Consider the following 25,220-nt stretch of genomic DNA (forward strand, 5'->3'; position numbering starts at 1 on the left):
GAGAGGACTTAGAGAGGACTAACCCTCTTCTCAGCAGATTTTTGTCTTTCTCTTAGTTCTAATATATTTCATAGTAAATAATTTCCTCCCACACTGGAATTAATGGCTGTAAATACTTGTCTCTATCTCCATGACAAACTGAGGCACAGCCTAGTGAAAACTGCCCCAAGTACTGCAAACCCCTGCCCCCCTTCCCCAAAAATGCAAACCCAACCCTAAACCCTGCCCTAAACCCAACCCTAAATATTGTGAAGAAAACAGGAGAGGGGGAAAAAAAAAAGTCACATTCCTGTTCTGAAAGAGTGTTTGTAGATTCCCCTTCAGCAAGGACAAAAGAAATAAAAACTCAAACCAATTCAAATATAGGTCTCTTTCAACTTTAATATTTTGTTTATGTTTGCTCCTCAAAAGTCCTTCAGTTACATAAAAATACAGTTTAAGTATTAATCATTCCTTTAAACATTAAATAGGTGGATTTGCTTTCCCATGTGTGTCTTTAAAGCTTATATTATTGATTGATAAATATGAAAATAGTTCCTCCCCCCCCCGTTTTTTCTCCTTTGGTGAGCTGTGGTTACTCTCACTGCCAGGATTTTCCTGAAAATGGCCATATAACTGCAGTATAAAGTCATCCCTGCAAACACTACTTTAAAGAAAAAAAATACAAGTCTGCTAATATGAAATCCTGTTTTGGTGTGGCCAAAATCTAAAATTCTAAAAGCAGCTGTAACGTGTTACAACATGAGGAAACCCCTTTCACCAATATCTTTTCTGTAAGTAATTGGGTGAGATCTGAAGGTGTCAGTTCAAATCACAGTCTTCTTGGAAAAACTGAGTCTTCACCACATGTGAATATTGCAGGTATGTTATTATTAAAAATTATATATATATATAATAGAAATATATCTATAAGAAAGAGCCATTTCTTGAGCTGTCCCATTTTATTAGGCAGATAAAAACTATAAAGGATCCTCAGAGTCCCGTGCTTCAAATGCAGCCCTCCAAAGAGAGGGAATTTCCACAGATGTGCCCCTGGTCCGTGGGGATGAGCTTCCCTGTTTCTCTGAGGCACATCATATTGACCCTGGCATCCCAGAGAAGGGATGAATAAATAAGAGAGAAACCCGACAGCCAGAATCAGGAGATCAGGTGAAAGGAATCCAGTGTCCTCAGCTAAAATGGATTCAGATCCTCAGGGGAAGAAGGGGGGTTTTGTGTTAGATGAGGTTTGTCACATACCCTTCCCTAGGGGGGGTGACCCAGATGTTGCTCCACTGTGTGTGAGCGTTTTTCTTTGCTCTGTGTTGTACCTTCAGGTAGGACAGTGTGGGATTATAGGAATGACTGCCAGGTTTGCAGTGTTGAGTGTAAACATACTCCAAACAAACCCCTTCCCAGGCACTTAAGAACAGATTCCTCTTGAAGGTCCTCTGTACAGCTTGTCAAGTGTCCTTCCAGTGGTGTCTTAAAACTACACCACTGGATTATTTGCAGATAATCCATCCTAATCCATCCTAATGTTTCCTCTAAGTGTTTTGCTTTGGTTTATTTTAAAAGTGAATCTTTGCAGCTTTATCTTACAGTTCCTTTGAATTCTGGTGGTTTAGTGCAAGGGGTTTTTCTGTAAGAGCAGCACAGTCCTTGGTTAATGCCTGGAGGAGGACAGGGTTACACTCTGGACTGAGATATGATTCACGAGTTGGTAATTAGAGAGGCTGCTTGGTACAGAGAGCCAACAACAGCAAGAATAACAAAAAAAAAAAAAAAGGACAAAAAAAAAGAGGAAAAAAAAGAGCAGAATGTTGAATGAGGTGAGAAATGTTCACTGGGAAGGAGAGCTCAGGAAGTACGTAAGTGTGAGGAGCAGCAGCAAGAGCTTTGCCGGGGGCAGGACGATGCTGGCGCTGGACCAGGACACCTTGCGCTCGTTCAGGGGCTGGACGGGCCGGAAATTTTCAATCATGTGAGTTGAGTTCTTCCCATCAAAGTGCAGAGCTGCAAACTGAGAGAGCTGGAGGCAGGGAAGGAGAGAACAGATCGTTAAACCTTCTTTTTCCCCGCAGGACTCTGGGAATTGCGGTGTCGCGAAGCCGCGGTTTTGAGCGGTGTGGGTTCGTTAAAGCTCGCAGGAAACACCGTGACAGGGGCCACTGCCAGAGGTCACCCACAGATGACTCCTGCCAGCCTTGGAAATCAGGGGCACTTCCTTTCTGTGTGAGCCAAATGCTTTGTTCACCTCAAGAACCTGGTCACCCCCGTCCTCCTGACGCACGCGGCCCTGTCCTTGTCCCCCACGTCACAGTGACACAAGGTAGGAGCACGAGGATTTCTGTCTCTGCCCCAAATTTCTCACAGCACTGTGTGATGCTGAGCTGTGCCTGGCTGAGCCCTGCCCTGTGACTGAGGGACTGTGAGGAAACTGTGAGGAAACTGTGAGCAAGGAGCTAAAATCCAGGTGCTGGCCCTCAGCCAGGCCGTGCAGCCTCCGGACAATCCGTGTTTTCGAGGCACTCGTGATTCAATCTCCTGTTCCACTCTACAGGTCAAAAATGGGCTGCTTAAAGCTGATGCTGATAGGCTCAAAGTTTGGATTTGGAATGATTCTGTTCTGGTCTCCTGCCAGCGGGAGAAAAGCCATGAGGTTTGGGAGTGAGCGGGTGACAGCAGTGGAAGTGGTGCTGACGGAGCGCTGAGCTGGGCAATTACCTGGGGGCTTTTCTTGGCTTTCTTTTCACGTCGTCATTTCCCCTTCCTTCCCCTTTCCTGCCATTTTTCCTGAGATGATTCAATAGGGTCGATCAGCTGGCACTCGGGACTACATTTAGGCTGATGCCAAGCGAGTGTGTGTTTGGGACAGGGCAGGGGAGCAGCTGGTCGGGCTGTGGTGCTGGGGGAGTGGGCAGGCAGCCCGAGGGGCAAAGCAGACCCTCCCCTGTGACTCACCTGGGGAAGGCTGAGCTCAATTGGCATCTCAAATATCGTCCAGATGACGCCCTCGAAGCAGTCAGGGGTGGTGAGGGAGCCCTCATAGCGATAGTACCTCCCAAGCTCTTCCTTAGGTGGGAGAAGGGAGCTCAGTGGCAAAGGATCCATCTGTGCTGACAGCCCTGAACAAACCACAGGGAAATACTGCCTGTAACACTTGTGGCTGCAGGTTTTGTCCACACTTATCTTCAGCCTGATCCCCCCATGCACCTCCCAGGTTGCACAGCTTGTGAAACCCCTGTCACAAGTGTCTTTCTTACCTTTGTATTGAATATTCTCTAGTTCATTTAGAAGAGCTGCATAATTTTTGTTTTCCTCGTCAACCTGAAATGGAAACATTTTGATTCCAAATTGTGCATTTCTCAACCACAGGTTGCTTTGAATTAATTGTGGCTAAACCAGGAAAGAACCACAAGGGTAAAAACCAGCAGCAAGCAGGATGTAGAAAGGGGTAGAGGAACTAAATGCTGACAGAATGCCTGCAGAAGACAGGGAGGGTTAGATCCTGTGTACTGCAATATTGACACAAACAATCACTCAGCCAAGTTGCTGGTAGATTTGAGATGGGCAGTTAAAAATGTGACTGCCTACCTTTATAAAGAAGGCAAGCACAGCCAAACCATCCTTGTATTTCTTGGCTTCTGCTACATTTGGAACATCCTCTCTTATGTGGACAAGGTGCAGCTGTAACACAATAGCCAAGGCTCTGGTTAGTGAGCAGTGTCCTCACTTCCATATTTCCACTCTCAGACTTCCCTAGGAGATCCAGCCAAGAGTTTTTGTGAACAGCATCTTGAAAAGCCAGAGTTCTGGAGTAAAATCCATAACCCACCAGGGTTCTCACCCACCTCCATGGCGTATTTCTCTCCATCTATGCTGTGCTCTGAGCCAGGGATGTACTGCTGCACTCCTGGGCTGCTTTGCTGCAGACTTGGGACCCCCCAGTGCAAATGGAATTCTACTGCCTTGTATTTTCTTGCCAGACCTCCACCTCCAACTTTCGGGGATGCATCCAGTGTTACCTTAACTGGGGGGAAAAAAGGGAAATTGTTTTAAGGGCAAAAATCAGATCATGCATTGATAGGATGTGAGAGCAGAGATTCAGATTTATCCAAAAGTTCTGGCTTGAGTTTTCATACCAAGTGTTCCAGAAATTCAGCTCTGCAGAAACTGAACTCTTACAGAATTATAGCTGAGTTTAATTTGGAATGAATTATAACCATTATGACCTCAGGAGTCAGAGCTTCTTCTACCTTTCAGAAGACCCTCTATTCCTTCATTTTTTGTCTAGGAAAACACCCTCTATCAAAGTATTCTTGAAAGTAAATTTGATCACAGTTTATTTGGGTTTAACCATTGTTTTAATCTCCTGTTATCTGCACTGTAACATTTATTTTAGGCAGGGTTTAAAGATATTCTATTTTAATTTAGAGTAGTGCTGCAATTTAAGCCTAAGCATCTAAGTCATTATGTCTGTTTAATGTGATGTTTGATCTGCTGTTAACAGCAAAACCAAATGTTCTTAGGAGATATTCTTCTAGTTAGACATCACCATCACTTCCTTGATACGTTTGACATATAATTTTAAATTTTACTTATTAGGATCTCTGCATTAAACACAGCACTTTTCTCTGCATAGGGGAATTCTGGATTGCAGCCCCAGAGGAAAATTCTGGATTGCAGCCCCAGAGATTTCATTTGTGTTCTGAATTCCAAATGAACCTGGAGCTTGCATGAGTCACTTAATTCCTTTGCATTTTTATCTGTAAATGGATAAGTCACATATCTTTGTGGGCTTTGTTTATTTAGCTTGTGGGACCTTTGAGACACTGACCCTTGCTATCTGCCCATCACCAAACACAGGGATGGTTTAATCTCACCTGGAGCTTCTAATTGCAGTGGGTATTTATGCAATAACTGTTCCAGTGCTGTACTCATTTAGCCCAGGAACTGGTTGCCCTCAGAAGGAGGAAATTTTAAACCCCTAATCCTCATGCATGGCTGGGGAAGATGAGAGTTCTGAGCAATCCTTATAAATATTAATTTTTGTGTAAAAGGGACTGCAAGGTGGACATTCTAGAGCACCATTCTGTAATGGCAGAGTCATTAACCCACAGAAGTCACTGCCTTTTCCTTCTGCTCTGTCACAACACCAGTGTTTTAAACTAGAATCTCTGGCTGTTCAAAGCTCCCCAGCTGCCTTCCTACCCTTCCCTTTTCAGCCAGGAGGTATTTGCCACTTGCTGCTTTCTGCTTTAAGGATTTGGCAGTTCAGATAACCCATCTGAGATTTTAAGAACACCTGAAGATAATTTAAAATAAAATACACCACAGGTTTATTTTTAAAGCTGAAGTAATTGAACATAATTTTGTTGAAGCATCATCATTACAATTGCTCTTAGTGAAGAAAGCTGGAGGAAGTGCAACAGTTCTAAATTACTCTTCACTGATTCACTGTTTACTGAATCAATAAGTAGCTGATCAACACACTCAGGTTACCTTCTGTGTGCAGAGAGAACAGGTTTAAATCTGAGAGGATTTCAGCTCATTATTTAAAGAACTAGTAGGACTCACACACCACGAGCCACTGGTGGGATGAGTGTCCCAGGTGATGTTTTTATTTCAGCAGAATTCTTTGTGCAGAAGCAAAGTTTGCAAAGGGCAAGCCCAGAAATGAAAGGTTTGGGAGCATTCAGCAGAAAATTATCTATCTCTGCCCAAAGGGTTGTCCTGAACCCCTCTACCCACCCACATCCTCATGCCAGGTGCTGTTGGGGTCAGAGGTTCCCTGGACAGCTCTGTTTGGGCACATCTGTAGGAACTATTTCTGCTGAGACACTCAAGGGCCATGCCCAGAACCCAAAAACTTGATAACTCCCACAAAATTCCCAGAAAGTCTTAGCTCAGACAGTGTTCTGAAAGTTTCACTTCTGAAATATAGGGCTGATATCCTGTCTGTGCTTCCTTGCTACAGGGATACCCAGCACTGTGCCCAGGACGGGGAAGGAGCGAACGCTGGTTCCAAGGCAAGGCACAGATAAATCCCACAATATTTGGCAGTACTTGCCTGTATGTCCATTATTTTCCACATTCCACTTTGAAGACCCTTTCCCATCATATCCCTCAAAAGTCAGAGGCTTGAGGCTCTTGTCATAAACGACATTTCTGGTGACAATGTTGATGGGGGACTGTCTGTCCCCGTTGCAGGCGGCGTCTGTCAGGTGCCACTGGTGAGGATCTGTGGCAGGGTGAAGGAAACAAGTTTTTTCTGTAGACAGCAAATCCCTCATAAAACCAAACCACCCAACCAATATATTCTTGCTTGGGAAAACTGGAGACATCAGGGTGATCTCCTCTGGAGCTCATTTGGAGTTACTTTGAAACAAAATCAACAGTTACCACAACCACAGGTATCTTAAAAACACCCTCCCCCGGGTATCCTGTTTAGCACTTATGTGTGCATAAAGCATTAAGTGCTGAGTTGTGTGAATTTTTGCATTATTTCTCTCCAGAGCCCCTTTGCAAAATGGAATAATCACAAATGTGATTGGAGAAAAATCACTTGGTCAGCTGTACCTTCACACTCCGGGTGTTCACACTTCTGGGACCGGTAACACCAGTGGCTTCCCACTAGAGAAAAAGAAATCAAACCAGCAGATGTTCAAAATTAGGTGAATGAAAAGCTGCACAAGTTGTCCCCCCCCAAAATCAGCAGTGAAATGGCTCCTCAGAGAGTGATGACTGGGCACATGTTTTTGAGAATTCCTTGGGGTTTTCTGCCCAATTTTATTCCGGTAGGATGTTTCATTTCTTAGGTATCTAACCAAGGAGGGCTGGCAGAGGTGAGTGCTTCAGCTGTAGAGCAATCTTGAGTTGCTAAAGACTCCTTAGCAGGGTGAAGAGCACCATGCAGCAAGTCCAGCTGGGTTCTGATATCCCATAATTTAGAAGAGATCCTAAAACCCCGCAGTGGACAGCTCTGCCCTCTCTAGATCTCCTCCTGGTCTTTACTGAATCAGTTCCTACCTGGTAACATTCCCCCCAGCAACAGTTCTAGCAGGAATCAGTAGGACTCTGGGTGGCTTCTAAACAATTTGATTTTCAAATCTTGGCTTCCGCAATTTCTTGAGGCAAAAGTTCCACATTTGAATACACGTAGTGTTAAAATAAATTCCCTTTATCAGTTCTGCACTTGCCAGCCTTTCATAGACTTGTAAATTCACTTATGCAAGAGGACTTATTTCACTCTGTTCCAGGAACTATTCTAAAGGTTACTTGGTGCCATAGGGAATTTGAAGAAATGAAGGATCTCACTTCCTGGAAGACCTGAAGGATCGTTAGTGTAACCTAGCTGTGATCCATCCCACAGAGATGGCTGAGAATTTTTGCAGTAGAACATCTTAATTTTATTTTTTCATTGCCAGAAGAAATGCAAAGTTCAGAGGAAAAGAGCTGATTTAACTCAAGTATGTGTTGATCTAGTCAGGAAAGGAGGGACTGTTTTGGTTGTCACAGGTTCCTTCAGTGGCTCTTTATGACAGTTCTAAACTTCAAAAGGACTTGGACAGGAATAGTTCTCTTAAACTATCAAACTTTAATCTATAAAAATTCAAAACCTCTTATAATCATGATTTAAACTAGAGCTTCTGTTTTCTCATGATTAGTGAATTATAGACATTTTAGGAAATGGCAAATCAATTTTAAGGATTATTATGGAGGGGTCCTGTCATTAGATTGCTAATTACCAGAATTTGTAATTTATAACACACCTGCTGGAAGGCTCATAGTGGCTTTTACCACCTTTATCTTGATATCAGTAGCAGAGCAATACATCCATCCATTAAGGATTTAGAAGTTATAAACAGAGCCTTGACATAAAACACGGGCAACTATAACCCAGAGGGAGACTTGGACAAGCTTGTGGCAATTAATAGAACCTTGAAAAAATGAGAGTCCCAGCTTTTCTTTCACAGAAACTAAATTTATGCAGAAAACCACAAATGATGTTGACTCACTTTCTAGTTTAGCAAGTGTTTAGTAACACTGAGAGGAAAAGTAAACAGCACTGTTGGTTTGTGTGGGAAGAGCCGAAGGGATTTCCGTGGTGTTGTTCCATCGATGTTTTTTAATCATCCAAAAAAATCCCTTTTGACAAGGTTTTATTTTTTGACAGACTTCTGATCATACACAAAATTTCACCTCCTAAACTTGCTGGTTGCATTTTCCCAGGCCATGACCTGCAGCTGAGCTCATCCCCAGCGGGGCACGGCAGGACCGGGAGTTCCAGGCACAGGATGTCACCAAGGGCCTTCATCGATATTCTGATCAATAAATGCCCAAAGAATGCCAGGTAAGGAGACCTTCACATGCTTGGTTGTGTTCCATGAGTCAATGTTTGCTTGGGTGGGTGACTCCAGGCATATTTTTGGCAACTCAGTGGTCAGCCCGTGCTTTAACAGTTCCACACCAGCACATCAGGATTGGGATTTTCTTGGCAATTTATACATGAGTGAACCTTTAGGAGAAAGAAAGCAGGGAATAACCTGGGCATGAGAGGACAGGCACCTGCAAAGATTTGCTCTCAAAGCCTTTGGGAGGTGAGTTAAAGCAGAGAGGAGAGAACTCAAGGTCAGGTGAGGAACCCCGGGCTGTTTACCCCAAACTCCTGGGTTTGCCCAGGGCCTTGCACAATGGCAGGTGAGCAGGGCTCAGACATCAGAGCTCTACTGTGATGCAAATCGGATTTTCCTGTCAGTAGGATTCACAATTGGGAGTAAGTGCAGCCAATTCATTGGGGATAAGGTTGTGGAGCTTTTAAACCAGGGCTGTAGAACCATACAAACCAAAGACAACCACAGCAAACACCAAGGGAAGGTAAAGGGAAGGTAAAGGTCATGGGATCACGTTGTCAATGGTCCTGAATCAGCACCTCAGTTTTGTGGAAATGGGTTATGGAGGCTTTTACTGCTGAGTTCACATCCCACGCTTCTCAAACAAAACAATCACTGGCTTTTTACTGCCTGAACAGGTGCTGGCAGGTTCTCTCAAAGAAACCTCAATCACTTCTGAGTAGACTGACACCAGCCCTGAAAGGCTTTCAGTCATGGCACCAAGATGAAGGGGAGAAAAAAGATTTTAAAAATAAAATGAAATTTAAAAAATCCAGCCCTCGGTGGCTACAGCTGCCTCACCTCCAGCACTCAGGAGTGTTCATCCCTTCTCCTGTTGAATCCTAACTAATAGTTAGTGTCTGAGTTTTGCAAGGGTTCCAGTGAGTTCCTGGTGTCTATGAACAAAGACAGGATCTGTGTTTTCTATCAAGTCCTTATCTCAGTTGTGGTTTAGAGAGGTGGATGGTATCAGTGAAGTAGAACAGGATATAAATTCAGCATTTCATAAGAAAAAGGTCCTTAAAGCTGTTAAACCTTAAACAATGACCTAATTAAACATTCCAGAATGCCTGAGCAAACAGTGAATTAATGTTTATTGTGAATTAGATACATTTTTGGTTGACAGCAATGGAACATTGGAGAACAGGACCTTTTGTGTAGATACTGCTCAGGAGGGACCTTCCCCAGTGTCACTTACAAGGAAAATTTGCCTTTGGATTTTATCTGAGTCAGGTGTGATTCCTCCCTACGTGTGGGGACCTTATTACGTGACAATAGTTCTTTTTTTCCCCTGAGCTTTAGGGCTTTATTTCTGAAGCAAGAAGGAAAGATACTTGTCACATCCAGTCAGTTGTCTGTGGTCTTAGGCATGATTAGGCCCTAAGGTATGTTGTCTAGTCTGGTCTTAATTGTCTGAGTGGCTCCTGCCACTTCCCTTAGGAGGCTGTTCCACAGTCTATTAGCCATCACCATCAGGAAATGTTTCCTGTGGAACAGCTTACGTTTTCCACTTGCTTATCTGCATCCCTTCACTCCTAGAAATATGCCTGAACCACCCTAAACAATTCTTTTCCCTCCCTGGTGTTTACAGCATTCAAGTAGTTCCCTGCTAATCTGTAATTCCTGTTCTTGCTTCATCCATCCTTTGTCCCATCTCTTGACACCATTTCAACTTCCAAATCCTTCATCCCTCTTTGTCTGAGCTCCCTTTCTTACAGAGCCTGAGTATCCCACCCTGCTCTCCTCTCACCTGGCTGCTCTTTCAGTCAAACCTCCTCAGCTCACCCAGTTTCTTTCCTGTCATTTATTTTGTTGCCTGGAGAAACGCAGCAGAAAGTGGATCTTTCAGTGTTTATTTTCTGTTTCTTTGTTTTTATAGCTGAGGTGCTGAAATAATTACAGTGATATATATATATATATATATACACACACACACCTGGACCTACAGTTACTGTATTATCAACTATTTATCAACTATATTTTGCTTTTACCTTGTGTTATGAATCCTTGATTTAAGTAGTGATGTACCACACCATAGTTGTCACATTGACTTTACAGGTTTAATTTAGAGCAGGGCTGAACTGTGCTGAAGGCCTTCTCTTCCTCCCCAGAGTTCAGGACAGTTAAATTTAGGGAGTCTCTCCTGGCAAGCGAGCAATCCTACTTATCTCTGTTTCTTCCTTGTCAAACTTACAACTGGTTTCCTGACCAAAGCCGTTTTCTTGGCACCGGGAATAGCTGGAAAACAATACAATTACGTATTGTTTTCATTTCATTGTAAACGTTTTCAATTGTTTTAGCTATCAGGCCTCGTTTGGAAGCTCCAGGCAGAAAATTCCCCCCGTGGAGAACTCCCTCTTCTGTTCAGCCGGGCAGGCGGACGGACAGCGCTGCTGGCTGGGAGCCAGGCTGGGAGCAGCTGCCAAGCTGCTATTGTGTGATCTAGGAAAAGACCCTTAAGCTCTTTGGACCGTGCTCAGATTGCCTGAATTCCATAAAAGTTCCTAAATCTACTTTGTCCTACTTGTTGCCTGTTTGCTGCCCTACTTGGACCCATGGAGCCCGATCTCGGAGTCAGTGCCATGGGACAGGTGTGTCCTGGGGGCTCAAAATGCCCTCTTAACTTGTTCACATGCACAAAAGACTCACTAGAACAGGTTTTGTCCCTCTGACAAAGTGGCTGAAAGTCATGAATTTTACATTTGACAGCTATTTTTATTAACTGGATTTAATCTCTTGAAGCGCGAATGACTTTTATGCCGCGAGCAGCCTGAAGGAGTGGGACAGCAAGAATATCCTGTGCTGCTCTTTAGTTCCAATCCCTTCTCCCTTTCACTGACTGACTCCTTTGTTTGTCCCTTTAGCCTCTTGTCACCCTTTCAGCCACGTCCTGGCTGACCATTCCCTGTTCTCTGGGACACATTCTCTGACCATTCCCTGTTCTCAGAGAGCCCAGGCTGCCCTCGGTGCCAGAGCTCTCCTTACTGCTCTATAATCCACAGTTTTCAAATCCATCCCAAAACCTGCTGTCACCTTTGCAGCCTTTTCCATGGAAGTGGCAAAAGCTGGTTTTGCACGTGGTGTATTTTTAGCTTTGGTTTGTGTTGAGCTCGTCCTAATTTTAGCTGGCTTTGTAAAACTTACTATTTTTAGGACAAAAGACAAAACAACTTAAAAGCAGTTGTTATCTGTCTTTGTAATTAATGAGAATGCTGACCACAAGCTCAGCATGTATAGATAAGCCTATTTATACATTCTTAAGTGTTACACATCCTCAGGAAGCCCCAATCAGCCACTTTGACAGACAAAATCAGTTCCAAGTGCTTACTCCTAAATTTGTGTATCCTAACCGTGTAAAAACAAGTGTTTGTCATCATCCATTGCTCTTCTCTTCACTTTTACCTGGAATTCTGGTTTTCATAATGACATATATCTTTATGCATGTACATTCCAAGGTATTTAAAGGGGATTTAGCCTTGAAAATGAGCTTTATTGGAGTGGTGAAACATTACAAGTCACCACATCTGATTTGAGCACAGTGTTTATAGTTTGCACGTGTACACATAAATCACATGTACACATAAATCACTGGCTCAGTGAGGTCTTTGTAACACACATAAACTAAAGCAAAAACCCAGAGGGTGAAGGATTCTAACTGTGCCTTAATAACATCTGCAAACTATTTCCTTTGTGTCAGAGCCAGGAGAACGTTTTTAGCTGTGACCTGTGATACTGGGGTAGCCTCTGTCATAGATCTGTGTCCTCATAAATGTGCTGTACAAAGACAGAAGCTGGTCTTTAACAAAAAAAGGAGTATCCAGGGCTAAGGTGATTGGCCTCTGTGAGGGATTTTGCCTTGCTTTGTTTCATAAAAATATGATTCAGAATTTTTCTGAAGTATTTTTAAAATTGAATTCCAGCAAACCCCTTTGTGGCTTTACTGTCCTTTTGCAGTCTTTTATGCTGAGTTTATAATGACTGATCTCATGGCTAAAAATGTAACTAAAAATCTAATAACAGGCCATTAGATATATTCTGCAACATAACAAAGCATCTCCTGCAGTGCCAAAAACAGGGGGAAAAAAAGCCTGTTCCTGTGGAGACAGACACTGGACTTTGCAGCATGTCCTGAACACCTAAAGGCTCTTGCTGGTTATTTGGGCAGCTGAGAGAAAAGTGTCTCACAGCAGCACCTGTCTCTGAAAATGCTTTTCTGATTCCAATCTTCAAGATCTCAGTGTAAGAGCCAGGAGAAAAGGTGGCTCCAGTTTTCTCAAGAGTCACAGTGCCCAACTGGGGATGTTCCAGTCCTTATGCTGGTATTTTTGCTGTAGGAGAAAGGAGAGCATTTATTTCTTAAGCTGGGGTCATGTCACTTGTCACCTGGGTGTGGCTGCTGTGTGGGGCTTCTGCCACGCTCCTGTCCTTCCCCCAGAGCTGAAGGGCAGCAGGACAGAGCCCTGGAATCTTGGATGCTGGTGGAGGAGGAGGTGATACAGCACATTGCAGTCCTGCATGAGGTCAGCTCCAGCCTGATCACACAAATTGATGAGTCTGGAGTGTTCTCCTGCTCCTCAGGCTGATCCCTAAATGCAGCATTAGTAATGTGACTGGGGCCACTGTGTCCCTGGAAAACTGCCCATTCCTGATGTGTCACCAGGAACAGGCTGCCAGGCAGGGAACAGAGAGGCTGGACTGGCAGCTGGGATGCCCTTGGATGCATCAGCTGAGTAAAAACCTGCCTGCTCAAGAGCCTTGATGCCCATTGAGGCACCTCATATCCATGTGCTGCCTCAGGCACAGCATGGATCAAACAGAGCAGGATTCACCCTCGTGGGTGAGGGTGGGGGCAGTGTGGGATTCATTCCTGAGGGAGGCAGCGGAGGGGGCCTTCAAACCCTTCCACGGGTAGTTCTTTAAGGGCAGGTCGGGATCTGTGATGAATGTGGATCTCAGCAAGACCTGTCTGCACAGCACACATCCTTCCCAACCCCATGCAGGCTGCTGGGAAGGGCTTCAAGGCTCTCCTGGTCTCACACAAAGTCAGCCAGTTGTGCAACACAGATTTATCTTGATGTCACACCTGGCAGGCTGCAGAAATGTGAGAAATCCCATATGTGACTCTCCTACTGTCTCAGAACTGCTTGTTGGCATCCTGCCAGTGATACACAGGGCTGTTCTCTGCCTGCTGGGCTTGGTTCTCTGTCCCCCAAAATGAAGCAGGGGGAGTCCCTTGCTCTCAGTGCACCCCCAGCATCCTGACAAAATCCCCAGCACACAGGGGATGACTGTCATGACAATCCTCAGATAAACCTTTACATCTGTTTTGGCAGCCTGAAAGTTGCCAGGGAGGAAGAGAAGAAACCCCTAAGCATAAAGACCCTTCTTTGAGATCAGAAGCCTGTCTGCACTGAGATAGTCAAGCAGCCACTTTGGGATAATGTCAGTGACAGCTTGTCAGCTATATCTACTCATGTGCTGGGTTAGAGTGGTGGAGAGAGGGAAATTCAGGCAATCCATACCTCCTAAAGCACCTATGGATCACTGCCTAAAGCAGCTATGGCTTACTGCCTTTTCTCTCTGTTCCAGGTCTTGCACTGCAATTATTATTATTATTCTTTCTTAATCAACTGAAAATGCAGCTTTTCATCCCAGAGTGTGCCTTAAGTGCAGCAGCATCCCAACTTTGCCAACCCTCAAACGGATTTGGGATGCAACCATCAGTGTGTGTGCAGTCCACACCATTAGAGCTGGAAAGGGAAGAAGTTACAGCATCTCTTTTTGTGCTGTTTGTGGGGCTCTTGGGTATCTTTTGAACGTGAATGGCCCTGAGGAAGCCCCAGAGTGAGAGCTGACGTCCATATCCGCATGGTTATGTAAATTTTATGTTCCTCAAAGTTGAAAGTATGTGAGCAGAAATATAGAAAATTAGAGGAATCATGTTCTATCAGGCAACAATCTGTTGGAGCACCAGAGCATGGACTGTGGGAGATTGTCCCCTCATGGCTGAGCCCTGCTCTGTGATAAAGTAAAAAGTTAAAATGTGCTGGGGTTCATTCCATTCCTCCTGAAGAAAATTATTTTCAGTAACAGCTGGAGCTTGCTCTAACCCCACCTGAAAGCTGCTGGATGGATGGATGGATGGATGGATATATATTCCTGCTCTCTGAATAGTCCTGGAATGAATCCACCATTAATAAAACCTCTCTCAAATATTGGGAACTTTCCTGCTGGAATTTGCAGACCTTTGGCCTCTCTTCTGCCCAACAGCAGCACCAGATCCCTGGGCTCTCAGAGGAATCAAACCAGCCACCTGAGGTGCAGCAGTGCAGCTGGTAAAGGAATATACTGAGACCTGTATAAATCAGTGGATGTGAGGCTGGACAGAGCTTTAAGGGAGATTGTTTCTCTTCCAGGTGAGGTGAGTGCACCTTTGTGCCCCGGTTTTCCTCTTGTAGAATGGGGATAACAAACTTTCCTTCCTTACAAAACCCTGGAAGGGCTATTAGTAGTAATTTTAAAAGCCAGGTGCTTTGATATTAAGACAGGTCAAGGCTGAAAGCAATTTGAAAGATTAGCAAACAGTCATTTGCCTGTTTAAGTGTGGGGAGTGATGAACTGCCCAGATTAGAACAGCCCAGGTGGAGGTGAGTTAAATGAGCTGGTCAGGGGATCTCACTCAAGCTGGTTCTGAAAAGGGGCAAGATGGAAGGGAAATGCTTGGTTTTTTAAAAAAAAGATACCTTCTGAGTGTAACAAGAAGTAATTGATTCTCAGAAGTTGAGGTTTCTTGAAATGTGCAGCCTTTAACTTAGCATAAAGTATCCTGTGAAGCTTCTACTTCAGGAAAAGTTTGGAAAAGAAGGTGCAGGTTCCTTTTGTGCTAATAACTGTGTAGTTTGGCTCTACACTTGGGGAAAAAAGTGGAATTAATCAGGATTAGGGCAAAAAAACACCCACAAAATGTTATATGCATCCCCTATATTACTTCCATCTGCTAAAGCATTAATTATTAACACTTATCTAACATAAAGTCACAAAGGCTTTCTAGATGGTCATTCAAGTTTCTGTAATACATCCCTTAACAGAGCAGCAAATTTAGCAAAGTGTTAATCAGTCAGTGATCAACAGCAAGCAAACACTGGTTGTAGACTTTGGAAAAGCAAAGGCTGTTTGTGTTTGTGTTTGTGTTTACCTGTACCACGGGAGGGAACCTCTGGAGAGAGAACAGAACACGAGGAAATAGGGACTAAAGGAGAGGGAAGGTATCGGGACTCTCAGGTAAGAGCCTGGAAAAGGCAAGTTCCTGAGTCCTGGAGAATTAATTAAGAACAGAGAAATAAAATCAGGGAAAGCCCCTCAGCTTCCCCAGTGCTCAGACTGGGCTCCTTAAGGCACTTTGTGCACCTCTGTTACCCAAAGTCTCTGAACCTTGAGCTCCTTTAAAAGCATCTCCCTTCGGTGCTTCCCCCGACACCTCTGATAACACCAGAGCTCTCTTTCCCTCCCTGCACTCTGGTCTAGTTTAGGGCAAACAATAGACCCTTCTTTGCTTTGAAGAGCTGCAGGGTTTAATTTTGGGGCTGTGTGCCTGTGTGTGCATAGGAAAGGGGATTTATTCAATGTTACAGCATCGCTGATTAAATAGAAGCATAAAAATGCCTTCTGCATTTTTCAATACTAATTATAGATCACTGTTTAATCGAGCCATGGTAAGTGCTCAGTGTACTTATGGTGCCCAGGGAGCAAAAATAGATGGGGCTGCTGGGCTGATGCAGCAAAGACATATTGTTCACTCTCCCTCAGCAGAATTTCACCTTATATCATAAACAGCAAAGCAATAGTAGTGGAAAACCAAAACAAGCTATTTGCTTTAAGTTTTAAGGAGTTTAACAGGGAAAGAAATCATGTTTCGATATAAATGCACATGTCTAATTAACTGTAGAGATCTAGTCAAACCTCATTGATTTTCCTTGGAAGAGGAAGGCAGATAGAATCTCTAAAGGTGAAAAAAAAAAACCCCAAACAACCCAAAAGCACTCATTCATTCATGAGAAAAGCCTATACTTGATATTTTACCCCAAATAATAAAACGCAGAGAAATAAATAAATCATTGTTCATTTACCATATGGAAGAAGCAGAAAGCCTGTGCTGTGTGTCCTGACACTCAGACACAAATCAGAAATCAGAGTAACCTTAACACAGGGTTAGAAAGAGCAGGCAAGGACTTACCTACTGCCTCTGTCTTGAGAATGTGCAGAGAGAACAGAGCAAGGAACAGCAATTCCATTCTCTGTTTTAAACAGGCTCAGTGTTGGAACCAGAATTGATTAGACTCCTCAGGACGTGATCATATTTCTGCTCTCAGTTTTATACTGGAGTAAGTACTCCAGGACAGACCTGAAAGCCATGGCAGGAAGGTGAACTCCTCCCCTTTGTAATTTCTCCAGATTTACCCTGCTCCTGATTTGCCTAAATTTATTCATTCTCTAAAATGAATGGCAAAGGGAATGAGGCTCTTTGGCACTGAGCCTTCAGTGAATAACTGAGACTTTGCAACCTGTGCATTTTTAGTGACCTCTTACTGAAATGCTACGTTTTTATTTAGTGGTAGTTTTTTTCCTGATAGCCCCCATGACATTTGATTAATATGTGTGTTAAAGTTGGTGTTTTCTTTAAAAAAAACCCTATGAAACAAAGCCCCAACTGCCCCCATCCCTACCCCACAGCCTGCAAACAGCTCCTCAGGATTGCAGTAGATTAGAGGGACTGGAAAATGGGAATTCTGTGTGCAGTGACAGGAAATGTTTATTAGGTGACATGCAGCACCTTACTTACTTAGTTAAGGAATGGTACTTTTTTTAATAATCCTTTTTCTTAACTTTCTGCTTCTGCTGCTATAATATAATATATACAGACATTTTTTTTCTGTCCCCTTTCCTATCTGATTTTTTTAATTCCATGTGCCTGATTCAGTGGCAGCTCAGACTGTTGGTTCAACAAACAGAAAAGCGACACAACTACTTTTTGCTCTGCTATAGACACTCTGTCACCTTTTAATTTGGGTTGGGATTTTGAAAACAAATGAGGGAGTGAAACAACTTCTTCCCCTTCCCCAGATGGTTCTCTGTCCACGCTGGGTTGGGTGGGAGAAGAGCAGGATGCCCGACCCAGAGCTTCTGCCTGAAGGGGTGGATGGAGCGAAGCGATGCCGTGCCAGCAGATCTGAGCATGCAGAGTCATCCAGCAAGGGCTGAATTAAAAAACGAGGAGCCAAGAAAGTGCTTTTTGCCTTCCCCAAGAGCTGCAGCTCCCAGAGCAAGGCTGTGCTGTCAGCAGAAGGGTGGCACGGGCTCAGGACCTGCAATAACACCGGCACAGCTGACTCACGAGCAGCTCTTTTATTCATAAAAAAACCGGCTATAAATAACCCCCCAACAATGAAGAGCTGCTGGGGAGTGTTTTTCCATCCTGCTCTAGGCAGTTAGAGCCCGCACAGAGGATGATTTGCCTAGCACATGGTGATAAGATAAATAGTTGCTGCAGTGACAAGAACAATAAGGGAATTAGTGGCATTTTTTCACTTCCGAGCGCGGTCCCGGCGGAGCTCCGGGAGCAAGGTGAGTCCTGAGCACGTAGGGCAGGGAGGGGTCAGGTGCTGTCAGCCCTCCAGGGCATCCACGAGACACTTCACTCCTGGGGATAATCCTCAGTGGCAACCTGAAAGGACACTCTCATGGATTTTTTTTCACTCTGTTTCTGTTAATTCTCTGAGAGCTAAAAGCCTGCTAGAAACTCTCCGTTCAGGACTGAAAATAGGGTTAGAAATGTTGATCTTAAAAATCAGGATTCTTGGGTTGTTTATTTTCTTTTTTTTTCCTTCCCCCCCAAACCTTTCAGCCTATCACTATTAAAGTGACAATAAATTGCACTGCAGTCATATCAATTAAGCTTTTATTTGTTCTAGGAAGTGAAGGCACGCTCGGGGAAAGACATTCCCTCTCCTTATGAAGCCTGTAATCTAAATAAGCAGGGCAGACATCATATGATCTCATTTTTTTCTAAAGAAGCTCACCTGGCAGGTACTTGGTTATCAGTTCTCCATGGCAGTGCTCCACCTTGGGATAATTTCGAAAGGAATTACTCTGTGAGTTGGTTTTGGACATTGAACCTAAAGACGTGTGAGGATCCTGGTCAGAGAAGGTGAGACTCAAGGTTAAGCAGGGAGGTGACAGCAGATCACTGAACTCCAGGCTGGTTTTTCCTGGCAGAACTATTGCAGTTGTGTCCATAGCTACAGGGGAGGTGGGAACACCAAAACCTGCATTTATTTTGTTGCCTCGAGAGCCACAGCAACAAAGGTTTTGGGGATGTTCCCCCAGCCTGGTTTCTGGAACGTGTGAGGTCTGACGTTATCCTGCTGCTCCCAAGGGAAGTTTGGGGGGGATGTGGTGGTTTGTGAGGCTTTCACAAGTCTGAGCCACAGGATCCCACCAAGTGCTGAGGGGAGAGAGGCCAGAGCTGCCCCCAGCCCTCCAGCTGAGGGGCTGCATCCCATGTCCCAGCAGAAGGGATGAGGGCTGGCTGGGGCTGAATCCGTGCCAAAAAGGCAGCAGAGACCCTAAGCCCAGGCTGTGGCTCAGCTCTTCAGGCTGGAGACTGAGCTCTTGCTCTCAGAAGGAAAATCTAAGGGTTGTGAGGGTCAGACTGGCCCAGGGCCAAATCCTGGTCACAAATGATCCAGGAGAAATCACCCCTGCCATGGGAGAGGGAAGCACTTCCAAGAGACTTCAAACCCAGATGAGTTTTGTGACTGGGAACCCCACCCTGTGTGTGAGAAAACGCACTCAGTGCTCTTCAGTTACTTGTGTGCTGCCATTTTATTCGTTACAGTTCCCACACCACTGAACAGGAAATCTGGAATTTCACAGCTCTTGGTGAATCACAGTCATTGGGCCTTCATCTTCCACGAGGAACGTGGGCTGGCTCTGATCCTCCCTGAGTCTGCTCCGTTGGGAACAAGCAAAGGTCGTTTCCATGGAATACTCAGGAGCAGGGATAAGATGTTTTCTGGCTTCTTCACGTCTAAGTTATCAGTGGAAGGCTTTGCTTGCCATACACCTGGTTTTAGGTATTTATTCCTGTTTGTTTCCTTTTAGACAGGACAGTGCAAGTTCTCAAAAGGTGAAAATACCAGTTCTGGCTCTGGATAAAGAGGAAAAGGGTCTGGTTTGGGGAGTATCCTTGCAACAAACCAACTTTGCCAATATTTTGTGGCTTGTTGGTAACGTGCTGCTGAACAGCACTCAGAGGCTTCAAGCCTGATGATTATCTGATTATCTTCACTTCATGTGCCTGGTGAGGGCCGTGGAAAAAGAGCTGGGATGTTGGATAACTCCAAACCCGTGAGGCAAAAACTCCTCAAAGACAGAGGGGGGGGGGAGCAGAGCTCTCTGTTTTCAAAACATCCCAGAAAAATCTTGGAAGGAGATCATACGTCCCATTTGTGCCTTCCTCTCCAGAAAGGAAGACTTTAATCTGCATAAATTAAAACATAAACTGGATAAATAGGCTCCTTATTTGTATTACTGCCCTTCATGATTGTTTCTTCTTTGCAGGCCCTGTGATGGCCACTGAGAGAGTGAGCAGGTGGATGTTCTGCTCTCACTGAAGGTCATGGCAGTGAACCCTGGATCCATGGAATGACTCTGAATGCCACTTGAATCATCATTAAAACTTCCACCTGAAGCTTCTCATGTCTCCTTCTCTCTTCAACATGTTCAGTGATTATTTTCTTCTCCACAGGCACAATCATCAGGTAATTATTATTGAACTTGGAGATTCTCTACAAAATAAGGCCATTTCTTAACACATGACATGTATCAAAATAACACCAATTCAGACAGATATAAAAATGTAAAACCAATCATAGAACTAAAAGAAAAACAATTCTAGAACTAAAAAATGTTGTAGAAGGCGAGGTCTAGATAGGTATAAATCAAAGGCTGCCAACAGCATGGTACAGCCAGTGTTTGAGGTGTCAACCTGAGCTATTGGAGATTAGATTGGGTTCTCTGGCCTTCTGAGGGATCTTAAACAAATAATGTGATTGCTCTTTTCCCGTTTATGGGATGTAGATAACACTCTTTCCTTGAAGATGTAGAGTGAGGTAAGTACCATGAAGATCACACAGTTCCTGGAATATGGGAGTAGAAAAATGCCCTTGAACTGAGGTTGTGATGTGCAGAGGTTTGGATGTGTAGCAGCTCTGTCTCTGAGTTTTCAATTCAAAGTAATTTTCATCTGGTTTTGAGAGCTCCAGCTGTATCCCAGAGGGTTGGAATGCACAAACCTGGGGGTTTCTGTATGTTAAAGCCCACTAAAAAAAGCAGTTTCCACACTAATATTGTCTCCCTTAATCTAGCAACATTATGCTAATTTTTATGTAATTCTATTAGGGAAATAAGATTACAAAGCTTTTGTGAAGAGCTGTTTATAGTACTTGATATTATTTTAATTACCTTCCCATCTCATTTCGTTCAGTGCTTAGTGCTCGAACGCCAAATTTTCAAATTAGAGCAATTTCAAGTAGCATTTTCAGGAATATCTGCAGCATTTCAGATCATTGAAAGGATTTGCTGACTCGAGGTGTTGGCACTGATGAGGTGACAGAAATAGTGGAGCCCTTGTTCAGCAGCAACCTCACACCAGAGGTGTGGCTGACAGGGAGGGTTCCAGGATGCACAAAGGATGGTTTATCTGGGACACTGGGAGAAGAATATTTTATAGGATGTTAAGACATCCACAGGCTTGATCCGTCATTTTGCAGCCCTTTATTTCTATATAATCATTCTTTGCATTTTTACGTGGCCACCTGAAATACTTAAAGTATTTCTAGTACATAATTATTGTGTACTAATTGCACACTAACCTGAATACACTTTCATACATTTCAATAGGAGAAAAGGAGCCCTAGAATTTTCCTTTTCAAGCTCCACATTTTAGCCTGAATTTCTGATGTTTTAAATTTGGCAGAGCTATCAGAGCTCACAGATTTCCTGCTCTAGAGCTGGAATTGCTGCTGCAATGATCAGATGTCAGTGCTGAATGTGGAAAGCCCATGAACTCAGCTGAGCTGCTTGGCAGTATCACAGTATAAAATTGTTACTCATGGGAATTAATCTTTTGTTAGGATGACAGTGAGAAATGAGTTAAATCAGAATAAATTCGGACATAACATGGCTTTACCTGGGTAATTGTACTGCTCACCTGAACTGCTCTGCTGGTTAAAATCTCCCTGTTCCCACTGAACCCTGTATTTTGTTCCAGCAGTGCCCTCTGCTGAGAGCATGGAACGTGTGTCCCAAAGGCTTTTTTTCTCCAAGGCTCAAGTATTTTAAATCCAGTTCTCAAAAATCATTTGCCTTTACAAAGATAGAGAAAGAAAAGATATAATGATATCGATGTTGGTTTATTAATGTGCAAGTCACACATTAAATAAACACAAAATATCCTATAATGAGCATGAGTAGTGATGTCTGCTGTTGTTTACCTACATTCTCATCCAGGAATTAAGGTGGAAAAAAAGGCATTTTCCTGACTGCTTAGGCAGGAGCTGAGGGCCAGGTTGGTGACCCAACACTGATGTTCTTATTTCAGCTCCATCAGCCACACACTCCCCCCTCCAAACCCACAAAATTCTGCTCTCTGTTTCCTGAATCTCTAATCCTTTATCATCTAATTTATTGGTGAGTTAAAGCTGAATTCATATTAATTAAATTTTAGACTATCCTTAAAGAATTTTAAACTACTGCTGTGATCATTCATCCTCTCAAGATCTGGCCAGATTTCACTGCTGGCAGAGGTTGTTTTCAGCAGCTCATCCGTGTAGCAACAAATATGTTTTCCAGTTTGGGCTGTCCTAGCAACTGAACGGTAATTGGCGATGCCCTGAGGTGGCAACCCAAATATTTAATACCACACGTGGTTAAAGTTTAATCCACTGTCATGATGATGATGATGTGGCAACAGAAGCTGCGCGTCAGGGTCCATTCCCCACCTGGGGAACAAGGTGGCAGCAGCTCTCGTGTGGTGTGGTCTCTCACGGAGTATGGGATGAGTGAAGCTGACCTGGCTGAGGGCTGAAAGGAGGATTTTCCACCATGAATGGATTTCCAAACTGCTCTGCTAACTACACAGACATCTGGAGTCATTCTTTGGTGCTTGCCCTGGGCATCCCCCAGCTGACCATCAACGTGGCGTCTGTGCTCTTCAACTGCACCGTCATCCTCACCCGCCTGGCCACCAAGGACCTGCACAAGCCCATCTCCATCCTCTTCTGCAATTTGGCTGTTTCTGATCTCTTCACCAGCTTCTCTGGCTTTTGGATTTCCACGCTGTTCATCACCAACCCCGACATCACCATCTTTGGGTCCGAGGACATGCTCGCCCCTTACGCCTTGTACACGACGTCCATTTTATCCACCATCTACAACCTGGTGAGCATCGGGGTCGAGCGGTACCTGGCTGTGGCCAAGAGCATGAGGACGAGATTCAGGGTTGCCAGAAACCACTCCATAGCCGTGGTTTTCACCAACTGGGTCCTTGCTTTCTTTCTGGGCTGCTTGCCACTGATGGGGTGGAACTGCCTGCACAGGGAAAAGAGCGTCTCGGTCCTCTACAGCCCCTTCTGCGTCAACTACCTCTTCTTCATCGCCGCCCCCAACTTTGTGGTGGCCTTTATCATACCTCTGTTCACCTACCTCAGAATCATCATCATCCTGAGGAGGAGGAAGCTGAGGATGAAGGCGTGTGGGCAAGCCACCGGCACCTACAAATCGGCTGAGACCCAGGTGGCCAGGACCAGCATCTTCATCTGGCTGCTGGCGCTGATCTCCTACGCCCCGTTCTTTGCCGGGGTCATTTTTGATGCCACCAACCACCGGTGCCACGTCGACCTCTACCCGGGCGTCTACATCTTCAGGAACTGCACGGCCATGCTGATCACCATCAACTGCCTGGGCAACCCCCTCATCTACACCCTCAAGCTCAGAACCCTGGGGGCCAAGCTCAAGGCTCTGAAGTGCCTCTCCACCAACAGCGTCCGAGCCTGCGCCATCGAGCACATCTAGGTGGGGCTGCCCCTGCTGCAGCACTGCCTGGCCTGCCCAGCGGAGCCAGGGGGAGCTCTGCAATCACTCCAGATCCAGGGGGATTCAAAAAACACGTGGATGTGGCACTGGGGGGCACAGTTTAGTGGTGGGATGATGGTTGGGCTTGATTTAGAGGTCTTTTCCAACCGTGTTTCCTGTGATTCCATTCCTGAAGCCCAGGTGCTTCAGCACCCAGCGAGGGGGAGGTGTTGGGGTGCAGAAACCAGTGTGGGCAGCCCTGAGAGGGGGGCTGGACTCTGTGCCTCCCAAAGCCCTCAGCAGCCAGGAGCTGTGCTGCCTGGCTCTCCTTGGGCAAGTGGCTCAGTGTGTGCCCCTGGTCTGTGTTGCCTCCAGCTGGGAGCAGGGGAGCTGTTTTCCTTGGAGATAAAAATAACTCCATTAGCCCTGTTTACTTTGTGCTGCTGCTGCTCTCGCTTCGCTGCCCAGACTCCCATCCCTGTCGTGTGGTTTGTATGGCTTTGAAGGCAGTTAAATGGCTGGAAAATTCTCAGCAGTCTGGGGGAAATTGTCATTTTACTTTCTCATTTACACTCAGTCAAATTGTCTCTTTGACTGTTGGATGAATCTTTATTAACAGGGCACTCAGCCCTGTTTTCCTGGGGTAATTTTCACTGCAGTGTGTAGCTGGATTACATGTTTTTTGTGAGACATTTGTGGCTACATCTTTCATATTTCTGCTTATAGAGGCACACTTGAGTCCATGGCTTGTGAAATTTGTGCTGTTCCAGGTGACAACCTTGGCTGGATCCTTCAGGATCAGAACTGAAGTTGAGTTGCCTGTGCAAAACAAAATAAAAATGTCAAGACCAAGCATTTTGTAAAAGAAAAAGGTCTTACTCCCTCTCTCTCAAAAAAAAAAAAAAAAAGGAAAGTTGGCTCCTGAATATTTATTATTTATTTAGTAGATATTGTTTCATCAGATCCTAGTGGAGGTGGATGTTTATTCTTAGTTACACAGGGATATGTTCTAGAAGAATCTCAGAGTTCAAACTTCTGATCTCTTGCCTGAACCAAAGCAGGTTTATTTTCTCTTGCCCCAACCAGAAGCCTGGTTTTAACAGATCTGGTGACATCAGCCCACCTTGCTGGTTTTTTAAAGTGCTCTCAGATGCTGCTCTGTGGTGTTTCATCAGTGTACACCAATCAAGTGGCATCAATAATCCACACAGTGATGATGTTCTCACGTTCATCACACGCACAATCCAACCCAAATCAGCCCTTCCAGCACAGACTGGAGTTTCCAGGGATTTATTTCCAGTTTCTTTGCTTTGATGTTGTTGTTGTTCTTTCCCCACTTCAAAAGGTTTGAGTGAACTGAGGGAAAATCCCATTGCTCTGATCCTGGCTGGGTATGAGAAAAGAGATGTTTTGGGTAAGAACTGGGAAGTGCCATCACATTAACAAATCTGATACTCAGTGGTTCCCTTTACTGGTGACAAACCCCTCTCCTGTGCTGCTTCACACTGAAGAACTCCAGGGATATTTCTTTTGTCTGAATTGAAATTCAGGTATTTAAGGAAATGGATGGCCCTAAGTGACACAGAATTAAAATGAATTATTTAAATGGATAATATAACTCAGGCAAGATAATTTCTTTTCTCCATTGTTTTTTTTTGTTTTATTTTGGAGCACTGCTGTTCTATCAGGGACTTCTGGGAACTCCACCACCCC

The 25,220-nt window shown here is 44.5% G+C and overlaps 2 protein-coding genes across 4 annotated transcripts; one reads left to right on the top strand and one right to left on the bottom strand.

Annotated features, from left to right (window-relative positions):
- Positions 1 to 361: 361 nt before the first annotated feature.
- Positions 362 to 16,777, bottom strand: CA4 (carbonic anhydrase 4). The gene is made up of 8 exons (XM_064678059.1): positions 16,609 to 16,777; positions 6,562 to 6,615; positions 6,053 to 6,223; positions 3,834 to 4,012; positions 3,577 to 3,669; positions 3,246 to 3,309; positions 2,944 to 3,107; positions 362 to 2,011 (listed from the first exon to the last, which is right to left on the bottom strand). The coding sequence occupies exons 1-8, from the start codon at positions 16,664 to 16,666 to the stop codon at positions 1,823 to 1,825; spliced, it is 972 nt and encodes a 323-aa protein (XP_064534129.1). The 5' UTR covers positions 16,667 to 16,777; the 3' UTR covers positions 362 to 1,822.
- Positions 6,612 to 24,378, top strand: LOC135425609 (lysophosphatidic acid receptor 3-like). Of its 3 annotated transcripts, none has more exons than XM_064678060.1 (4): positions 6,612 to 8,335; positions 13,965 to 14,796; positions 19,270 to 19,507; positions 19,995 to 24,378. In XM_064678060.1, exon 4 carries the CDS (start codon positions 22,539 to 22,541, stop codon positions 23,505 to 23,507), a length of 969 nt encoding a protein of 322 aa, XP_064534130.1. In that variant the 5' UTR covers positions 6,612 to 8,335; positions 13,965 to 14,796; positions 19,270 to 19,507; positions 19,995 to 22,538; the 3' UTR covers positions 23,508 to 24,378. The 3 variants fall into 3 exon arrangements, with proteins under 3 accessions (XP_064534130.1, XP_064534131.1, XP_064534132.1); XM_064678061.1 differs by having other exon boundaries at positions 14,646 to 14,796; XM_064678062.1 differs by lacking the exons at positions 6,612 to 8,335; positions 13,965 to 14,796 and adding an exon at positions 16,827 to 17,996.
- The last annotated feature ends 842 nt before the right edge of the window (positions 24,379 to 25,220 follow it).

The sequence above is a fragment of the Pseudopipra pipra genome, chromosome 21 (genome assembly GCF_036250125.1).
Source record: "Pseudopipra pipra isolate bDixPip1 chromosome 21, bDixPip1.hap1, whole genome shotgun sequence".
Lineage (NCBI taxonomy): Eukaryota > Metazoa > Chordata > Aves > Passeriformes > Pipridae > Pseudopipra > Pseudopipra pipra.